General features: G+C 35.5%; 1 protein-coding gene across 1 annotated transcript; it reads left to right on the forward strand.

Annotated features, from left to right (window-relative positions):
• Window positions 1-993: 993 nt before the first annotated feature.
• On the forward strand, window positions 994-2,361 carry LOC117986828 (aquaporin-like). Its single transcript, XM_034973749.2, has one exon. The coding sequence runs from the start codon at window positions 1,280-1,282 to the stop codon at window positions 2,063-2,065; it is 786 nt and encodes a 261-aa protein (XP_034829640.1). The 5' UTR covers window positions 994-1,279; the 3' UTR covers window positions 2,066-2,361.
• Window positions 2,362-14,122: the final 11,761 nt, after the last annotated feature.

Below are 14,122 nucleotides of genomic sequence, written 5' to 3' on the forward strand. Positions count from 1 at the left end.
AAAAGAACGTGCGTACATCTGAAAACCCAACAAAATAAAGATTTAAACTTGAATTGCACAAGTAGCCTCCGCTGCTTGATCAACACTAATACTGTTTAGAATTTGAAGAAGTTCTTGTTATTTCTTTCCATTTAGTAAGTAATAATAATTGTATTTTAAAAACTAAAAGAATTTTTTCAAAGTAGTACACTTTCATTGTACACTTTTTGACTGTCAATTAATGTTGAATTTGTACATTTTTGATTGTCAATAATTATTGTTGAATTTGTAAGATAATGATGTTATGGTTATAAATAATTACGTACACTTAAAACTAAAGCTACTAGGGTTCCAAACGCGCCCAGGTCTGAGAAGAGCACACAACAAAGTCAGCCGGGTATTCTTATTTCTTTCTAGTATCACCACTTCACCTGCCTCATTTTTACACTTCACAAATAAATTAGCTCTTATTTTTAATTTTATTTTTATTTTATTTGTTACAGAACCACCCACAGAATTACACACTTAAATTGCATAATATATTTTTGAGTTCTATAGGTCTCGTGTACCTCAATTTACGGGTAGTTTTTCATTGGGCATTGAAAACAAGTGTTAATTATTATGAATTGTACAATATACAGTAATCGATTCTACTTAATTTATTAATTGGTTTGTTCGTTCACTTTTTGCCACTTAAAAAGAGTACGAGACCCGAGAATAACATAAAAATATACATTTTTCCGAATGTACTCGTATCGCGTGGTATCATTCTTGGAATGTAGTTTTAAATTAGGAACCTACTTGACGAGCAACAGTTTGCATTTAAAAATATACACAAACAGATATTCGAGGCATACTTACAGTTACTTTTATAACGTAAGCTCGGAGCCGGTTTTTCTGCTCACTAGATTACATAATAATATTATGACCGTTGTTGTGTATAACGATAAAGTATGCTACGGATCTTTAGCTTCCTACAAGGAAGGAAAATAAGTGTACACTGTACACAGTTTCGTTGGCAGATAACATTGGCCTATCTGTGTCACTTATTATTCACTCCTCGCTGCGAATATTCAAGTCATACAGAGATACATCAATATCAATATTTTCACCTGACCGCCTTCCGAGTACAGTCGTCTGTCGCGTTCGCTAGTGTTGTTCCAAAAATACTTGTGCAAGTGAATAAGAGAGCCCATTCAGTGATGAGACAAAATGGTTTAATATAGTGTTTACGTAAAGCGTGCGTTACTTTGAAACGAGTGATTTCTTTTCGAATTGGCATTATTTATATTTACTGAAGATGACCATCTTGCAAAATATTCCGGAACGAGTTACAAAAACTTCGCCAGTAAAGAAGATAGCGCGATGGTGGTCCAAGGAATTTAAAGTTATTTTAGCCGAGTTTGTATCGACCACGTTATTAGTATTTTTGGGATGCATGGCGAACATACCCCTGGACGATTTCACCGTCCAGCCCCCGATGTACGGCCCGATTGCTTTCGGTCTGGTTGTTTTGTTCAACATAACGTCATTCGGGCACATATCTGGAGCGCATATGAACCCTTCGGTCACATTGTCTGCTATAATATGGGGCAGCGTATCGTTACCTCTAGCAGTAATGTACATTATAGCTCAGTGCGGTGGTGCGGTCATCGGATACGGTTTATTGCTAACTGTTTCACCTATTGACTTAATCCCAGGAAGTGTTTGTATAACCCAGCCACATGTGAATCACGCTACGTACCAGGCTTTGATAATTGAAATAGTACTGTCTACTGCATTAGGCTTCATTAACTGTGCCGTGTGGGATCCTGTGAACAAAGAGAAGCAAGATGCGATTCCTTTGAAGTTTGGTTTCACTATCGCAGCCTTGTCTCTCGCAGGAGGCCCTTTGACTGGAGCGAGTATGAATCCAGCTAGGTCCTTAGGACCTGCCGTGTGGACTGGTAATTGGAATACTCATTGGGTGTACTGGCTCGGGCCAGCTCTTGGCGGCGCGATTGCGCCTCTATTGTATAAACTTGCTTGGCTCGAAAATAAGCAGGATAAGGAATCTGAAGTACAATCTATGAATGGCCAATTGTAAATTTTTTTAAAAAAAACTATACTAAGTTATAAGTATTATGGTCTAGCTTTAAGTAAACGAATTTATAATTTACTCTTACAATATTACGATTAATTTCTATAGATGCCATAAAAGAACGTTCTTCATCCGTTAGGGTAATTAACGACATAACATAATGTTATAGATATTATGAATACATGCTAAATATTTATTATAATAATGGTGTGATATTCTGTAGTAATATTTATTAATTAGATAATACTGCAATTCGGTGGAACTTGGGTTATTTTGTTTATAAAGAATAAAAAATAAATATACCTAATCGTTAAATCTTTGCATCTATGCTACCTAAATAGAGTGAAATAAGAATGTAAATGTTTTGAGTGTAAAAATATGCCTACCTACCTATAATAATTTAAGAATAAATTTAAGTTATTCCGAATGTTTTGCTTAGTATCCCGCCGAATATATTAGTTATTCGGTCAAGGAATCTTCGAAGCGAGTTGTAAACTTTATTTCTGAACAAATTACATAATGATGTAATTTGTATTCTGATGTGTAAAAAGATAGTTGTTTGATTATTGTAAAGCTTGTAAGGAATTAATTAAATACGCAAATAATTAAGTATCGTTAATTCAAGTCGCTAATGAGGTCACTTGTCTGTTATGGTATAGTATTGGTTAAATACGGAGTTTTATTCCAGGTGTTATATTTATTTATTATACATTGTGATATTGGTAAAATGCAACTCAGTATTATTTGACATTACATATCATTATATTCCAATTTCCAGTCAAACAATTTTGTTTTACTCTTCTCAATTTATTTGATGTTTCGCATTTTAGTAGGTGGGTAGTTAGGTAGGTAGGTGGTATAAAGATTTCAAACTGACACTGTTACAATCATCTGAAGTTGGTAATGAATTACCTACCATACCTATTTCGTATACCTACCTACCTATTGAATCATAGCAAAAAATTTCTAACGCCCTAAACATATGAATTATATTATATTTCGGCAGTCTTTTGAATGTCGCTGGATTTAGATTATCTTATCATCTATTTACCTATTGATTATATTTCACACAGCACACACGCTGACCAAAGGAAAATTGCTGCATTGAAAATTGTGTTATTCTCTTTTATAGTAGAAAAAAATATAATACTTAATATTTAGTCGGGCTTATGTCGACTAACCATTTAAGTACCTACCTACTTATATCCAGGATTATAGCTATAATAATATGTTCTAGCCGCGAAAGAAAAATAAATATAAATGCGAACGTGTGTCTGTCTGTCTGCTAGCTTTTAACGGACCAACAGTTTAACAGTACAGAGTTATAGCTTATATCCTGGGGCCTTCACCCGGCCTATGTCCTTACTAAGGAGTAAGGACATAGGCCATATCTATTATGCTACTTTTCAGTCAGCGATATATACATTTTTTTTAAGCTGTGATAGCCAAGTGGTTAGGACGTCCGCCTTCTAGTCAGAGGTCGAGGGTTCGATCCCAGGCACGCAGCTCCAACTTTTCGGAGTTATGTGCGTTTTAAAAATTAAATATCGCTCGCTTTAACGATGAAGGAAAACATCGTGAGGAAACCTGCATGCCTGAGAGCTCTCCATAATGTTCTCAAAGGTGTGTGAAGTCTACCAATCCGCACATGGCCAGCGTGATAGACTATGGCTAAAACCCTTCTCACTCTGAGCGGAGACCCGTTCTCTGTATAGTGAACCGGCGATGGGTTGATCATGATGATGATAAATGTTTTGGTGTTTAGTCGTAAATGATACGCACTAGTGCTACCGCACCTTTATTGTTGAACAGACAATATCATTTGGAGATATTGAGCTGTCTGCCAAAACGAGCCCCTGAAACTGACAGCTTTACAAGTGGGGAATTACAGCGATTGTATTGAAGGAGTTTCACGTGAATAACATTCACGTGAGTAGGTAACTATCACCTACCTATTATAAAATAATATATTATGAATCATAAGCGTTAAAATATAGTCTACAGGGTTGAAATTTTAGGTAGGTGTTTGTGGGCGATTATTATTATCTCAATATCAGAGAAATTATTATAAAATTAAATTAGGTACTAATGAAAATGTACCTGACAGGTCGAGATAGCAATTGGGGAGGGAACGCCCCCTACGCCCGCACGGCTCCCGCGCTTGCCTAGTGAGGGATAGCGCGGGTGACGTGCAGCCACTGAAAGCTGTGACTTTTGTCTGAAAAGACCACACCACGACCACAACGCAATGGCAAAAATGTCGCTAGGCATTGGTCGTCTGTGAATATAAATTATTACTTACTAGCTGCCCTGGCGAACTTCGTTCCGCCTAACAGTCGATTTAATTTTTTTAAAAATTTCTCTCCTTAAGAACCATCCTCGTACTTCAAGGAATATTATAAAAACGAATTAGCGAAATCGGTTCAGCTGTTCTCGAGATTTGCGATGACCAACACATTTAGTGATTCATTTTTATATTTAATAAAAATATCCTCAACTTATAGGAACTGACTTTATTCCATTTAGACAATACTTAATAAACTTCAATCTTAGTTCTAAACTATTAACTTCTTCAAGACATAATTATAAATTCTAATTTTCCCTGCTTCAAATCAATAGCTCCCGCTCTTATGGCCGCCATTTTTACCTCTCCTCATAATTCTTTTTTTAAATTCAACTGTAGGCAAAGCAATGTCGCTAACATATTATAGAAGATAAAATGTTATAGTCTCGCTGCAGCCACCTGCAGCTGCCCGAAGTTGTGTGTTCGCAGCCAAAAATGAGAAGCTGGTCAACCGCTTGTATGCAAGTGCCGCAAAAGGTTGCTTTTGTGGTCGTTTATTGTTGCTTTTCGCAGCCACAGTAGGCGCGCGGTGGTCGACCGCTTGCATGCAAGTGCCGTCAAAGTTTGCTTTTGTGGCCGCATGTCGCGGTCGTTTACGTTACATTACCAAAATATAAAAGCACTAGATGATGCCCGCGACTTCGTCCGCGTGAATTTAGGTTTTTGAAAATCCCGTGGGAACTCTTTAATTTTCCGTGATAAAAAGTAGCCTATATGCCCTTCCCCGGGATGCAAGCTATCTCTGTACCAAATTTCGTCAAAATCGGTTGAACGGTTGAGCCGTGAAAAGCTAGCAGACAGACAGACAGAAACACTTCGCATTTATACTTAATATTAGTATGGATTGGTATGGATATTATTATTTTTAAGATCTTTGAATGTTACACGATAGTACTATAGTACGCGACAGGTTGAGATGCCATTCGGGGTGGAGACGCCCCTCACAACCGCACAGACCCCGCGCTAGCCCGGTGCGGGATAGCGCGGATGACGTGCGGGTGTGCGGGGCGTCCTTCCGCCGATTGCTATATCTCGACCTGTAGCACGTGTGAGATAAATTATTGTGTTCCTAAATATCTCAAGATAAAAATATTATATTGCATCGTATCAACTTGATATTTTGATATTAACTTGCGTTGATCATACCTAATATTTTATTTATTGTTATTGCAGATAGTACAAAAATATTTTATCAATAAAGTAATGCCTTTTTGGTTCAGCTTAGCCTTAGGAGTAGATTCTACTCGTGTGGCTTAGCTAAGGTATTAAATAAGATTTGATAACAAGTTTACACAATCGACAAAAATGTTAGGTAGACGGGTATCGACCTATTGTCAGTAGTTGGTCGAGACAGTATTATGTAAATTTTTGTTAAAAATTAGAACTCAGAAGTTTTTACAGAACCACCTTGTTTTAAAATCCCACTAGAAAGTAACTATAATCAGTTGTTGTTATAGTTGGCCTATAGCAACCTCGGTAGATTAGTAGATACCTACTCACCGAAAACATTGTTCAAGCATTGTCCTTTTTTAACTTGAGTTAAGCTAAGCTATTAACTAAACAATAGAAGGAAAACACCATTTTACATAATTATATAAGAGTTTTCTAATTATTAAATCTGTGTCCAACACGATGTTTACTTTTAAAGTAAGATATAATAATATAATAATAATATATCTTTATTTGCAAAAAAGATTTGACACATAAGACTTTGACCACTGGCTCCCAAAGAAGTAGAAACTGTCATGGGAGCCAGTGCCTTCCCTGTTACATAAGCTTTTTAATTTAAAAAACAATTATTGAATATCTAACTATTACTTAATAATAAAATCTAAATAAAACAATAAAATAAGATAAATAAGTAAAATAAAATAGAATAAAATAAAAATTCACATGGCGTGTGTATATGCGTATGTGTGTGGGTGTATGGTTGTGTGGGTGTGTGGGTGTTTGTGTGTGTGTGGGTGTGGGTGTGTGTGTAAGTGAATATAATAAATGATACTTATCATTAGTAAATCAATAACAATGTAAAATTTAGGTATGTATCAGTAAGTAGGTTTACGTCGATCAACAACCTGATTTTCAATTAATTATAGATTAGTACTATAATATAATATATTTTATAACAGTGGCAAACCCTGATAATTGCGATTTTAATCAATGATTACCTCAAAATTAAGTGTTAATCTAGTTATGGACTGCTGACTATTATTTCTTAAAAAGTTTTAAACAAATTACAAACCAACTTAGAGCAGCGGCGTGAGGTAACTGATAGCACATGTCCTTATGTCCTTTGAGAGAGGAGTCCTTTGCCTTGCAGTGTAACAACAGCAGACTTACTAGACTTACGTAGACTTTATAGTTTACTAGCTGATGCCCGCGACTTCATCCGCGTGGATTTACGTTTTTCAAAATCCCGCGGGAACCCTTTGATTTTCCGGGATAAAAAGTAGCCTATGTGTTAATCCAGGGTATAATCTATCTCCATTCCAAATTTCAGCCAAATCCGTCCAGTAGTTTTTGCATGATTGAGTAACAAACATCCAAACATCCAAACATCCACACTTTCACACTTTCACATTTATAATATTACTAGCTGATCCCCGCGGCTTCGCCCGCGTAGATTTAGGTTTTTAAAGATCCCGTATAGCCTATGTCACTCAGGAATAATGTAGCTTTCTACTGGTGAAAGAATTTTTAAAATCGGTTCAGTAGTTCTAAAGATTACCCCCTACAAACAAACTTAACGACATTACCTCTTTATATAATACAACGGGCCGTGCAGCAGAAATCGTAATATTTTAATTTCGCCATAACTTCAAAACCAAACGTCCAATTTTAATCATTCAAAGACCAAATATTATCTCCATAAACTGTTCTTAGTGATGAAATCATTTATTTTGATAAGGATTAATAGCATGAGTAAAATAAACGCGTTTAAATGTAGTCCAAAAAAAATTCAAGATTTTTAAATAAAAAAATGGTTGATGTGCCTCACTCGACATAGATGGGTATAGTGTGTCGCGGACTTTTTTGTAGATATTTATAAGATCTACAATTAATTAGAACATTTTATGGTTCTATCTTTTATAGTTTAGGCAGCGTACGCAAAATAAGTAACTTTTCTGGTTGATTTTTTACACCTTGTGTCCGAAAAACCCAAATATCTTACGGAACCCTATTTTTTTTCCAAAATAAAATATAGCCTATGTTACTCGTGGATAATGTAGCTTTCGAATGGTGAAAGAATTTTTAAAATCGGTCCAGTAGTTTTTGAGCCTATTCAGTACAAACAAACAAACAAACAAACAAACAAACAAACAAACAAACAAAGTTTTCCTCTTTATAATATTAGTGTAGATTAGGATTAGGATACATCGTTCATCAGGCTTCAAAAAAGGACTTGCACCTAATGCCAAGCTATTATGTAGGTATTCTGAGCTAATACTTACAAACACGTTGGTACTTGATAGCTCAGAATAGTCATCATAATATATGTCTACTAAACATTTTAAATTAACATACTTTCAATATAAGTTACATTATCGTAAAAGTGACGTCAGAGTCTGGTAAAGATAGTGATATTATATTATTCATACATAGAGCAGGTAGATACAGTACGCGGCCAAAAGTAATGTACTTACATAAATTTGTAGAGCGTTGTCCCTGTCGTTGAGACCGACAAAACGTCAGATAGGTATGAGTGACAGAGACACCGCTCTACAAAGCCAAAATGTCATTCTAAAGGCCGATGTACATTACTTTCGGCCACGTACTCTCAAAAATTTTTTTCATCAACCCATACGTAGGGGAAAGCAGGTAGGATTCGTACAGAGGGAGCATTCGTACAACAGTCATATCTATACTATGCTACATAGTGACGCGTTTGTGTTTTTGTATATGTGAGGCCCGCTCATATTCATAGGCTCACAGCTAAGTGCAGTGGCTGTAAGACAGTCAGTTTTTTTAGAATAAGTCAAAACGTGTTTTCACACCGCGAAAATAATTTTTCGACTCATCTTTGACGACATTAATTCGTAATAAGCTTGGCTCAAATTGTTAAAGTAACATATAATTGTCTTTGGATAAGTGCCTTAGATTCATGTGTAAACATTAATTTTTGCATAACCTTCACCGTTATTTTTATTTTAAATTTATTTGATTATTGATTATGTTTGATTTTTTTGGTTGGGGTACCTTCGTGCAGTTAGGAGTGGGGTGGATTCATACTTTACGAATGCACCCCGCGTGAGTTCAGATCGTTTTTGCACTAACTGGGTTATGGGATTCCAATTCTAAACCACTCCCAGATGATAACATGCAACAAATAGTGGTGGTGCCTAGACTAGCAGAGTAGAACTAGAGTGAAGAAACTTTCGGTTTGATCCTGAAATCGACATCTGCTAAATATTAGGCTAGGGGTGTCGTTAATTCAAAAATACCTAGTAGTTTCATAGCCTACCGAGCGTCAAATATAGGCGACATTTGACGCCTGCCAGTGTGGGTGAAACCTCGATGTTTTCTTTCTTCGAAGTTTCATGCCTGTCGTGAGCCGCGCTATAAGTCAAATTAGCAACTTCTTATCAAACGTCAAAACGCTGGCTTAGTACCTATGGCAGCTTGTATAAAAGATATACATAGATATGACGTCATAAACATTTGACGTACTCTTTATATTTAAATCGACAACTTTAGAATCAGTTTTGAATGGTTAAAACTTACAATGGACGTGGATTTCACGAAATTTGGAAGACCCTCTGTTTAATAATAATTACTAAGAAATCGTTTATTTTTGACATAGGCGCTATCCCAATTCAACTCCCAAAGAAATAACTCTTACTCAACAAGATCTATCATCAAGATTGCCACCTCCATCACCATCTACATCAACTGTGGGATGATGACGCCAGAAATTATGCAATCTTTTACCTTCGCCTAAAGTGAATGAGAATGCACCTAAAAAGACACAAAGAAAGGAAAAGTATTAGAAAAATTAAGGATATAACATATAATCCCGAAAAAAATAGACTGATAGAAAAGGAAAGAGAAAAAAGATGAAAAAAGAAGAACAAGAGAGAAAACAGAAGGCTACAGAGATGAAACGCGAGTTACTATAACGGTAAATTAGAATGTTGATTAATGAATGACTTAAATTGTAACAAATTGTTTGTAAACACCATATTGTTAATTATTACTATACTTAAGGTTGATTCTGTGTTCATTTTGATATCAATAAATGTTTAATTTCATATAAAATAGCCTTTTTAATTCCTGTGTACGAAGGCTCCCCACTATGTACGAATGTACCCTAGTCGATGTACGAAGCTACCTCGCGTGTGGGGTGCTTTCGTACGATTTCCATTTTTTGGGAAATTCATCATAGCTTTGTCATCTTACTTTGCATCAACACTGAACTACACTATAATTAAAGCCAGATAACTAGGTAACCCAGCAGCGTTGAAATTATTTTGAAATATTTATTAGTTTTGTTTTTACATGACCTAGAGTAAAAAGTATACGAATCCTACCTGCTTTCCCCTACGGGGTTCTATGGATAGGTCTTAAAAAATAAAACTAAACTAAACTAAAAAATATACCATGCAAACTTCCACCGAAAATTGGTTTGAACGAGATCTAGTAAGTAGTTTTTTATTTATCGTGCAAAATGTCGATAAAATACGATTGTAGTACGGAACCCTCAGTGCGCGAGTCTGATTCGCACTTGGCCAGTTTTTTTTAAATTGAATAGGTACACAGAAAAAGACAAATTTCCGCCTTTTCGCATTATGAAACGCTATACCTAGTACCTTCATGTATGAAAATCGTTCGCAGTAATTTGAATTCTCTCCATTTTCGAAAATTACTTTGCACTGAATTATTCAAATGTTATTACAAGTTATAATTTAGTTTGAAACATAATAAATTTCTTTAAAAGCATTCTGGTATCGTCGAAATAGCGTAATTTTCCTATGTTTCTACGAGTAGTGGACACAACAAGGATCATCGTGTGGACGTGTTGTGAAATATCACTTTCATAGGCTGACGGAGTATCAAAAGGGATCTAGTTTTCACTCTTTCACAGTAGGTACGGTCTACATATTGCCCTAAAACACACAGAATATCTAAGAACTTCAACAAAAATTTCTAAAAAAAAAAACTAAAAATTCAACTAAAAAACATAGCGCAGTAGGTACGCCATATATTTTGTAACCTGGGTAAGTGTATCTTACCATGTACAAAAATTTGATGTTTTATTTGTGACTAGCTTATGCTTGCGACTTCGTCCGCGTGGACTACACAAATTTCAAACCCCTATTTCACCCCCTTAGGGGTTGAATTTTCAAAAATCCTTTCCTAGCGGATGCCTACATCATAATAGCTATCTGCATGCCAAATTTCAGCCCGATCCGTCCAGTAGTTTGAGCTGTGCGTTGATAGATCAGTCAGTCAGTCAGTCAGTCACCTTTTCCTTTTATATATTTAAGATTTATTCCATTCTAATACGTACAACTAATACCACTGGTATTTGTTTGAACTCATGTTTATTTTCTATTACTACCAAAACAAGTTCAAAAATAAAAGGAACAGTCAGTTAAAAAGTTATGTATGTAATTTTAAGACCTTTAATTAAAAAACCGGCCAAGTGCGAGTCCAAACTCGCGCACCGAGGGTCCCGTACCACAGTCGTATTTTTTCGACATTTTGCACGATAAATCAAAAACTATTATACATAAAAATAAATAAAACAAGTAAAGTTCTTTCATAATATGATACTCAATTTGATACTTCTCTTAATTGGAAAATTGACAATACTAATTATTTGTTTTTGAACACATTTTAAATTTCTTTCTGTGATGTAACCACAAAACGGTTTTCGGATGTATTGCTTTACTTGTGCTATAAGATATACCTACCTACTAAATTTCATGAATCTAGGTATACGGGACGTACCAGACACGACGGACAGACGGACAGACAGACAGACAGACAACAAAGTGATCCTATGATGGTTCCTTTCCTTTTGAGCTACGGAACCCTCAAAAAACAGTTACATCCATAAATCCAAGAGCAGGTGTCTAATTCAATAACCAATGTGACTAACAATAACCAACTTTATGTATGTACCTACTAGCTTATGCTCGCGACTTAGTCTGCGTGGACTACATAAATTTCAAACCCCCATTTAATCCACTTAGGGGTAGAATTCCGAAAAATCCTTTAGTAGAAAGTGGATACCTACCTACTCTTTACAAAGAACACATCTCGCGGCCAAACAGTAAAATAAAGGTTACTTTGAGCTGTTATCAAGAAAGACGTTGCGCGGCGCCTCGTCTCCGCTGGTGTACTTTGCGCCTTACGACTCTTATGCTTCTTTCAGGTCTTGGGTGTCAACTCAGTATACGAGCACCTTTATTTTCAAACAATTAATTTGAAGGGCGGGGTCTTTCTGAAACCCTAATCACAAATAGACGCGAGAACGCTGAAATTAGGTTAGCGAAACAGACATGTTTAAAATTAGGTAGGTATATCTCGGAATTTCGAATGGAAAATAACTTTGTCTAAACTAAGTAGGTATCTTTGTTTAACAAATTTCCTCCTCATCGCCATCATTATCATCAACTGATACACGTCCACAGTTGGACATATAAGGTAACTGATACAAATAAGGCCTACCTTATTTAAATAGTTGATTACAAAATAAATATAGGTGTGTATCAAAAAAACTTCAATAAATTAGTATTAGATGTTTATTAATATCAAATTAATGGAGTAAAACATTAGCAATATCTAATAAAATGAAGACAAAATCAACAATACAAAAACCTTAGCTAGTGGCCATAATAAATTACATCTACCAAATAAGGCATGTAAACTTTAAACTCATAAAATCTTGTTAAAAATCTATTTATTTAAAAAAATACTATTTTACAGCCTTTATTTACCTTTTATCTTTTGATAACTAAGCTTTTTATTACAGTAATTAAACATTTATAAACACAGATGGCTTGTCAGACTTAAGCTCTCATATTAACAATAATATGAATAAACTATTTAAAAAAATATTGTCACTCGTAATTAAATAAATAAAGCACACATTCTGTAAAAAAAACCGATTTTTTACCAAAAAAAATAAAAAATATATAGGCCTTATTAAATTGCACTGCTGTGTACAAGGCACTAAACTGCCGCTGCAGGCTGCTAAGCTTTCTTCCGACCAAGTAGCACGTTTAGGAGCCTTTTTAGATTTAGTTATTCGTAGTACTTTGAGAGCTAGACATCAAAATGCGTATTAAAATGCGGGATTTATATTAAGGCCTAGGGTTACAATTAAGGCCTAGGGCCTTATTCGGTACCGTACCAGATAAAATATAAAGTTCCATAATTCGTTCCATTATTCAAAATGATGAAAATGAAAGCAATAATTATCTAATATAATGGCTAAGGTATTATAACTACTTATTAGTTTATATAAAATGTCAATATAAAACCTAATAACTTGCCTTGTTATTACGAAAATTTTATAGTGCGCCGCGGAAAACCCGACTTCCACAAAGAAGGTGTCGCAACAAGCTCAGGGAATAGGCGCAGGGCGCCTGAGCAGTTCGTACCTAATCGTTCGTTCGTTCGTTCGGCCGTAGTATGTATGTGCGTGAAGAATCTTTTATGTTACATTTATTTAACCGGGTTTTCGGGAGAGTAGGCCTTTTTCGAGCATAGGCCTTATTTGTATCAAGTACCTTAGGTATCTTGTGGGGGCTTCCACACGCCAAGGTTATACGCCGCCTGAATCCAGCGGCTCTATGCGACTTGCCTGATGTCGTCCGTCCCCCTAGTGGGAGGTCTTCCAAGGCTGCGCTTTCCAGTGCAAGGTCGCCATTCCAGCACCTTGGGACCCCAACGTCTATCAGTTTATCGAAATATGTACCCTGCCCATTGCCACTTCAGCTTCGCCACCCGCTGAGCTATATCGGTTCTTTGAGCTATACTCTGGTTCTCCAACGGATCTCCTAATTTCTGATTTGATCTGAGTAACTCCAAGCGTAGCTCTCTCCATCGCTCGCTGAGTGCACTGAGATTTCTTATGAGGCTCATATTATCTAGTTAGCGACCATGTCTTGGATCTATATTAGGTCTGTATGCCATCACTGGCAACACGCACTGTTCTGTTTTCAACTTTTCATAAACAACAAATTTTCTATTTAAACATTAATATCATATTCGCGTTAATTAACTTTTTGTTGCCCACTAGTTAATGTGAAACATGCATTAGACAGGAAAATTTATAGCTTAATTTCCATTAACAACGAAAACTTTCACAACTTTCAACTAACATTGTAGCTTATAATAACATCCCGAGCAAAGTCGTTTGGCTCTTTCAGCTGAACGTTTGACTTTAAAATTTAAAATTAATACGGAATCGTATCTAGAGTGCTGGATTTTTAAAAAATAAATTAAAAACATAACTACATTGCTTCATGTTGTAATAATTATAGGTTATGCTAAGATGATAGCATTTCATAATAATTAATTATCTAAAAATAAGTACCTCATGTTTTTCATTTTAGTTAAATTGCGTCAAAATCATTAATGAACAAAGTTTTTTGTTCGTTAATTCTATAATTTTTGTTTCTTATTTAGTGCAATATTAAGCTAAAGAAAAATAAAAAAATACAATTAGGTACAGATAATAAATTATCAAATACGTCAAAAATTACGAC

Source organism: Maniola hyperantus, chromosome 12 (genome assembly GCF_902806685.2).
Source record: "Maniola hyperantus chromosome 12, iAphHyp1.2, whole genome shotgun sequence".
Taxonomy (NCBI): Eukaryota; Metazoa; Arthropoda; class Insecta; order Lepidoptera; family Nymphalidae; genus Maniola; species Maniola hyperantus.

Excerpts from the sequence above, each read along its gene's own strand:
- LOC117986828 (XM_034973749.2), top strand. The coding sequence starts at position 1,280 with ATGACCATCTTGCAAAATATTCCGGAACGAGTTACAAAAACTTCGCCA.